Source organism: Acartia tonsa, chromosome 1 (genome assembly GCF_053477335.1).
Source record: "Acartia tonsa isolate MP-2025a chromosome 1, ASM5347733v1, whole genome shotgun sequence".
Classification (NCBI taxonomy): domain Eukaryota; kingdom Metazoa; phylum Arthropoda; class Copepoda; order Calanoida; family Acartiidae; genus Acartia; species Acartia tonsa.
The window spans coordinates 8,893,696-8,901,389 of record NC_137260.1 but is presented as its reverse complement, the minus strand read 5'-3'; the positions used below and the strand labels follow the sequence as shown (position 1 = coordinate 8,901,389).

Genomic DNA, 7,694 nt, shown 5'->3' with positions numbered 1-7,694 from the left:
CATTCGATGTATGGATTGTTTTTAAGTCACAAAATCTTTTTATGAACTTTATAAGATTTTGAAGAAAAAAAATTATCAAATGCTATGAAAAAGTCCAAAAAGCTCATATAAAAGATTGTACATTATAAAATACAATATGAATATAGTAAAATAATTTTAGCATATATTTACATAGAAAAAGTACAAAAATGAAAGCACATGTATATGAGAACACTTTATTTAAAGGTATAGTATAATGTTAAGTAAAATAAAGTAATTTAAAAAGCTTACAATTCAATGGATTGTCCTTATCTGTAAAAAAGGATTTGCTTCAAAAGATTTATTTACTATTTAATATGATGTTTTTAAATTTCAAAAAAATTACATGATTTGATTATCATACATTCTCCCATCAAGAGTGTATTTTTACAATTTCTTATAATATTTTTTACAGTGTGTAAAGTACTGAGAATATTTAAAGTGCATTTAAATTAGAGGAAATTGTGCTACTATAAATTTTGGCTAAGAAAATTGAGTGATTCCACAAAACAGAATCAATAAGCCTTTTTTTGTCAATTTTAACAAATAAACCTAAATAGATTCTTTAAGATTAAGATTTTAAAACTTAAATATGTACCTTTTCATTTGTCTACATTCCCTGTTTTCCAGTATGGATTCGATACCGATTAATATCCGCAAGTGTATAGCCTCGTATTAAAGAAAATAATTCATGAATATTAAAACAAGACTATAGGCTTTTGGCACCTTGGGTCTAACAAAACTGAAATTTTTTTCATCTTAATATCCACAAAAAGCTAACTACAATACGATGCGATAAATAACTATCCTTATTACATATAACTGAATTAATGTAAGAATATAATCTATAACTCCTATTATTATTTCAAAAGAATATCAAGTTTGTTTTCGAGTAATTTATTCACACCGTGTAAACACATTTTCATTAAATATAAATTTGCCTGCAGCCCCTCATCCAATGGTCAACAATATTTTAATTTTGCAAATTAAATTAGCAAATAATCATGGTATTCACACAAAATAGTGAGGTTAATGTGTCCTGAGTTCGTTCAATATACGTGTAAGACCCATATTAGAGTTTTTGAAATAGCACATACTTCTGTAAGTGCATTTAGAATGGGTAGATGCAATGCTTTGGACCAATTGACAACATATTATTTTGCTCAGAAAGGAAAAAGGTTGTGCAATCAAACGTTCGGTGTTATATTTTAATAAATCTACATTGAGAACGTGGGAGGTGACATGGGCCAACAAACCATAGAACTTTCCCATGAAGGGTAATAAGAAATTATGAAAAGTTTGTCTAAAAATCTGTTGAATAAATTAGGAAGTAGAATTGTATAGGATTTTTGTTAAAATTGCTAAAAAAAATGCACTAATTATTAGTAGCTTTGTAGAATGACATCTGTAAACCCCTGTGGGAAAGTAAAATCAAACCATGAACCACTTTATTTACAGCTTTAATTAAATCATCTAATTTTTATGCTCTACAATTATAATTCATTTTGTTATGTAACAGTTAGGCAGGAGAGAGTAAATAAATGGTTAATAAAGTATGGTGCGCAGAGTGAGGAAGTTGAATGGAACATTGTAAACTTATGTGGGAGATTTATATTTCTTTTATGACTACACTAGTTTAGCTGTTCAGTAGAGACGTTCAATAAGATGAATTTTGCTAAGTAATCAAAATGTATAAGAAAATAGTTTAATTGCAGTATTTTGAAAAATTTATTTCTGTTTAAATGACATAAAAATGATTCTTTTGTGAACAGTTTTTTTAAAACAAAAATATTTTTTTTTAAATATCATTCTTTAATAAAACAAATAGAACGTTTAAAACGTCAATCAACGCTTAGATAGTAAGTATTAGATCTTCAACACAAGCTAACAGTGGTATATACAAATGCCACACTTGTATAATTAAATTTGTCGCATCAAAAAAAATAAAATAATTGATTGTGTAAAAATGGCAGTTTTTTTTTATCAATTAAGGTAATTCAAATTTTTACATATAATAAACACAAAAATAAAAATAAAAACTATGTAATTTATAAAATTTTGACTTGTAAAATAAACTCTTAAGATTAACATATAATGCCTATATTATACTTGAAAGATAATTATTTACAAAAAAATGCCTTATACAATTTTAAAGACATTTTAAGTCTTAATATAAAATACATTTTAAATGACATTATATCTACTATAAAAATGTAAAACTTGCCTGCTTGCTGACTCATAGTTTCATAGTAATGCATTGTTGAAATTTATATCACTTTTAAAGATAATAAAAGTAATCTAAAATGTCATTCCCAAGTCAATTTAGGGCATATAATAACAGTAATTGTTGTTTGAGAGATAATTTACTACAACTCTAATCCTAAAATGACTGTCTTTGAACTAATAAACTTTCAATATCTAAACTATTTTCAGCTGGGGCTTGTTGGAAGCCGACATTATTGTTGACTGCTGACTGAAACTGGCGCGAAGGAGCAGCTGTTGTTTCTATGACTGTACAGTAGCCATTAACAGCTGATGACGACGTGGTGCTGACAGGTACAGCTGTTTCCAAGCTTAGCAGACCATTAGATTCTGTTGCAGAAACAACTGTTATGTTGGCAGAAGATGGCCGGCAAGTTAAATTGCAGTGGCAGCTTGGACAGCTGATGAAAGCTGTGGCTATAGTGGCAGCTGCTGGCATCAGCGCTGTTCCTAGGTGAATACTTATTTCATTCTACTAATTTGTTTTGTCAGAATTAAAAGTAATCAATTATTGATTTTTTTATTGATTTCCATGTTCCTTTCACAGACCCTTGATTGAAACTATAAGTCATTAAATGCCTTACACCTGTGCTAGAGATAAATTTAAAAATAAGTATTCATCCCTGGTGACAGCTGGCAAGGCTGCAGCTCCATCAAATTTGCATTGTTCTCTAGAAATTCAGCTGTTGTTTGAGTTGTATTCTATTCAGATTATCTATTACATTAGTATTTTAAAGTTTAGAAAGAAATTAAAATGTGTTAATTTGGATTGCCAATTTGTGAATATTAACTAAGGATACATTGAAAGACAACCAGCCCTTTGATTTAGTAAACCTTTGTCCGGGGGATCTAAGTGGTATTATAAGTTGCAACTTTTCTAAATGCATGGCTTTTTTTATTGTTACATTCCTTTTAGCATCTTTAGCATGACTTGGTTCAGGAAAGTTTAACCATTATTACTAACTGTAACAGGTTAAGGGGATATCAAAATGGAATGGATTATTCTGCCTGTTCTTCATTCTCTAAACTGGGCAGATTCCAACTGTAGATGTCTCCAGAAGCAGTCACCGGTGTAATTGAGTTCCGGAAGGGTCCCCCGGGTGCCAAGATAATTGGGACATTGGCCAGCTGGTCATCAGACTTGTCTGACCACCAGTCAGGCACAAGATTGCCACCATGGTGACCGTTAGGGTCAGTAGAAGAGAATAAAGAGAAGTCAGTGCAGTCTTCTAGACCACTGTATTCAAGATCCTTAGAATAAAAATGCCAAATACAATAATTTTCAAGTAAATACGCTATTCTAACAAATTTTTAACTTAACAAGATAAGTTTAAATGAAAACAAATGCACTTTTTGAATGAAAAAATATTACAGTCCTTTTTTTGTACAGAAATATAACCCCAAAGAACGCCTAGAAACTATTCTTAATGCTTTTGCATAAAAAAATACACAGAATTCACATATAAAAATAATTGGGATAGTCAGGCAAACTTTTGAAGACCATTGATTTAGAGGTCATTATGGAAATTGGTGGAAAACGGTATAATTAAATTTTTTCTTCAAAAACACATAATGAAAAGAAAGGCTACCTTTAAAAGTATCATTCAATTTGTTTATCAACATAATGATTCTAGAAACAACAATAATAACTTACCCTAGAAGTCGAAGGAGGATTGTATTGATCAGTGGCATACTGCTCCAGTCTATCAGAGCTATAATGATTGATCCTGCCAGAAGTGCTATACTGGTCTAATCTGTCTGGAGAGTAGGTACTGTGGTGGACAATACCATCTTCACCATACAAGGATCCTCCAGGACTCTAAAATAAAACTTGTTATATCAAGTAGCAAAGTTTTTTGGTTGTCTGTTAAGATCTCTTTAACCACTTGACTAATTAAGTTCATATTAAACTAGCAGCTTCACTAGTCAACCCCTCCTTTCAATTGTAGTTTTTAAAACATAATATATAGCACCCTGTAGGAGGGGAAAACACATTAAGCAAAATAGTGGCGTATTTTCTATCTCTTGGAAGGGTGGTCTTACCTTTCCTCAAAAAAGTTATAAACCTTTCCATGTCCCATTGATATACTGAAAGGAGGAACACATTTGTTCAGCAGTTCGGTACAAACAGACACAAAAAGATCCTGTTACTTTTATATAATAAACTACACTTTAAAGGAGAACCGTAACGATTCAGCGGTTAGCAAGATTCTTCCGTACAAACAGACACACAGCCACAGATCATATTACTTTTATATAGAATAAAGTTGAAGAGAAATGTTTCTACCTGAACCTCAATTGAATTTCTACGATCTTCTTTGATCTGAATATCATCACTTGTGCTTAATCTCATCCTATCATCATTTGCCATTCTACGGGACCTCCGCTCACCAGCGGACAACCCGCTCTCCTCATCGCTCTGCTCCTCAGAGCCATCGTAATCAGTCGCCTTCCGCTTGCGTCCCCTGGTGACTGTACTTTGTACTAAATTGGCAGTGGTGGTGATTGTATCATCGTCTTTGGTTGTATCCGTATCATCTGTGCACAAATCGTCCAACTCGTCAAGGTCGTCTTTGGTCACCTTCTTACCTGACTTCAAGCGGCGCCTAAAATATAATTTAGATGAAAATCATGGAAATTCTAATGCTTCCATTTTGGGCATTTCTTTACTGATAACAATAACAGCAACATAATTTAAAACAACATTAGTACATTTTTAGATGGCTGATAAGTTTTAGACGAATTTTGTACTTTTAAACATTCCTACATTTATGTTTTTATGTTCCTTAAGATCTGTAAAACGGCTTTATTGTTTATGGAAGTTCATAATTTATCCAGGGCATATTTGAGTCTACTTTTGGCTTTTCAAAACCCTCGCTTTGTATTACAGGTAAATTAAGCTATAAAAACATAATCATACAAAAGGGTTACTTTAAAATATCAATTTTCTTTTGAATTGTTAAATATATTAAAAAAATAAAAAGCGCGTATTCATGAAATAATTACCAGTACTAAAATATTTACAGCATATTTAAATGTATTTCTAACAACTGGATAGGTATATGTTTTATAAAAAAGAATGTAACAAATAAAAAGCAAAAGGCGACAAAAGAAGTATTATTTGCCTGAAATTTATCGAAGAGTAAATTTTTTAGATTTTTAAAAGCGAAGCTTTTCTATAATTAGGGTCGGTCCGTCCGTACGTCAAACCGTAACGGATAGCTTTTTTCGTTAATTTAAGCATTTTAGAATTGTCCTATCGATTTCAAACTTTGCACGGTGATTCCTGTAGTAGATAGGTACGAGTTAGAAAGCGTAGCAACTCTATAATCATTACCAAAATGTACGTACGTCCATTTTAAACATGTGCATTTTTTTCTTTTTTAACAACAAATTTTTATGTGATCTAATCATCCGATTGATCTGTTTTTTGGTATATTGATTCCTGGGACAACAAAATATAATGTTAAAAGCGAAGCAACCCTATAATCAAGTCCTAAAAATGTAAGTATGTCCATAAACATTATCCTGTATCAAGCAGTATTTCATCAAATTTGTTTACAATTTTGTTTCGACTCTTATATATTTTTATTTTGATTATTCAGTTCTGACACTATATAAGTGTTAATGTCCGTTTGTCCTACCGTTTCAGTGCTTCACTTTTATGGATGTTGTCATCCTTGTTTTAATATATACCCAAATATTAAGGTTTTAATTTTTGTTGTAGAGCTAGATTTTGATAACTACTAATCCAATAGAGTTCTCCATTTAAGGGAAGCTTCACAATGGTCCCGTGAGGGTTTTCTGATATATTATTTTTTTGGGATGGTTTTAGGGTATTTTTCTCCCCTTTCCTACCTATTTTAATTCAGAGCCTTTAAATGCTAAGAGAGCACCCTCTAGTGTAAAATATAGTATATCAATATTAATTAATCGCAGGAATATGGAACCAAAAGAAACAATCTTGGGCCTCCAACCAATAATTTTTCAGTATACTTTTCTGTGTTTGTTAAGATATACAAATGTAAAAATGTTTTCAAAAGCAAGAATAGTTCAACAGATAGTAGTGCAGCCTATCATGTTTAAATAAATGTAGTAGAATATAAGTGGATATTATGACAGGGGAAAAACTGTTGACAATGTAGCTTGCTAACATGGACATCATTTATTGGTCTGTTCGTTCATCCAATAGGAGAGGTGAGGATTGGGTTAAGGAAGTGGATGGGAATCGATTTTACTTTATTAAAGTATGTAAATTTTTATTGTGTTGGTTAAAGATAAGCTTTACTCTGATACAATTGCTTGCTTAATTGTTTCTTTTAAGGTTAAAATTACCTTGGCCTTTTAGGACTATTTAAACCTTAATTTAGCAATTTAAACCATTTTTAAAGAATATACAATATACATACGAATAAAAGAAGAGGAAAATTATCAAACATTATAATACTTATTTATTATACTATTCAAACTTTTGTGTAGGGTGAACAGGGTTTTGTTAGGGTGTATAAGACATGAAAAAAGGGGAAGAAAGAAGGCTGCAAAAATGCTTTAAAATGATAACCTACCCCTTTATTTTAGTAGGCTTTTAATAGTAAGGTTAATTATCGTATTGATTAAAGTGAAATTTTATTCTACAAAAAATATTGTATTAAATATGTCAACTAGCCCTTAGGGGGTGGTGGAAGATGAAAGGAAAATAGCTTGAAACCACCCAAAGATATTACCTGAAAATAACAACAAATTCGGACTTGCAATGACCGAGATCTTTAGCTTTAGACAAAAAACCTTACTATTTTATATAAAAGGATTAAAGGATACCTATTATTATTTATTCATCAATAAATGCTTTATTGACGAAATTTTCGGATGTGATTTAACAAGCATAGCGATGGATATTTTATTACTTAGATATTACACCAGATTTTCATGTTCTCTAATAAAGTTAAACTCGCAGTGGACTAATACACCGATTCACCCCATTTACCCCATCCTTACCCCTCCTACTAAATGAACAACTGAACAATAAATGGGTTCCTCGTTAGGAACCTAAATTGACGACAATTTTTCCCTGTCATAATATCCACGTATATTCTATTCTATATTCATTGTAACAAGTATTTACCTTCTATCCTATCCTTTTCTCCTGAATACTAAAAACAATTTTAAGTAAAGAATAATAATTGCTCGACCATAAATAAGATTTTGATGCTTTTAGGGCGTATAATTGTCATCTATATTTCAAAATTATTATTTCCTTTTTGCCCAATCAAAAAGTAATGAAATCATGGAAAGAAAACGAAGTAGTGGGTTTCGTCGCAGGGAAAAGGGAATATGATTCTGACAAACAATTTTAAACGAAATTTTCCGCTCAGCTCCCTTATCTTTTTTCTCCCCCCTTCTTACCCACTACCCTA

At 31.2% G+C, this 7,694-nt stretch overlaps 1 protein-coding gene across 2 annotated transcripts in view; it reads right to left on the bottom strand.

The window, feature by feature from the left end:
- Positions 1-357: 357 nt before the first annotated feature.
- The window catches only part of LOC145312109 (uncharacterized), a 117,787-nt gene continuing 110,450 nt past the window's right edge, over positions 358-7,694 (bottom strand). For both annotated transcript variants that reach the window (XM_080151252.1, XM_080151260.1), the window contains 5 exons: positions 4,568-4,886; positions 3,935-4,099; positions 3,289-3,531; positions 2,906-2,982; positions 358-2,732 (listed from right to left, as the gene is read on the bottom strand). In XM_080151252.1, the coding sequence (XP_080007378.1) occupies positions 2,399-2,732; positions 2,906-2,982; positions 3,289-3,531; positions 3,935-4,099; positions 4,568-4,886 (1,138 nt within the window). In that variant the 3' untranslated portion in view covers positions 358-2,398. The remainder of the gene's footprint in view (positions 2,733-2,905; positions 2,983-3,288; positions 3,532-3,934; positions 4,100-4,567; positions 4,887-7,694) is intronic.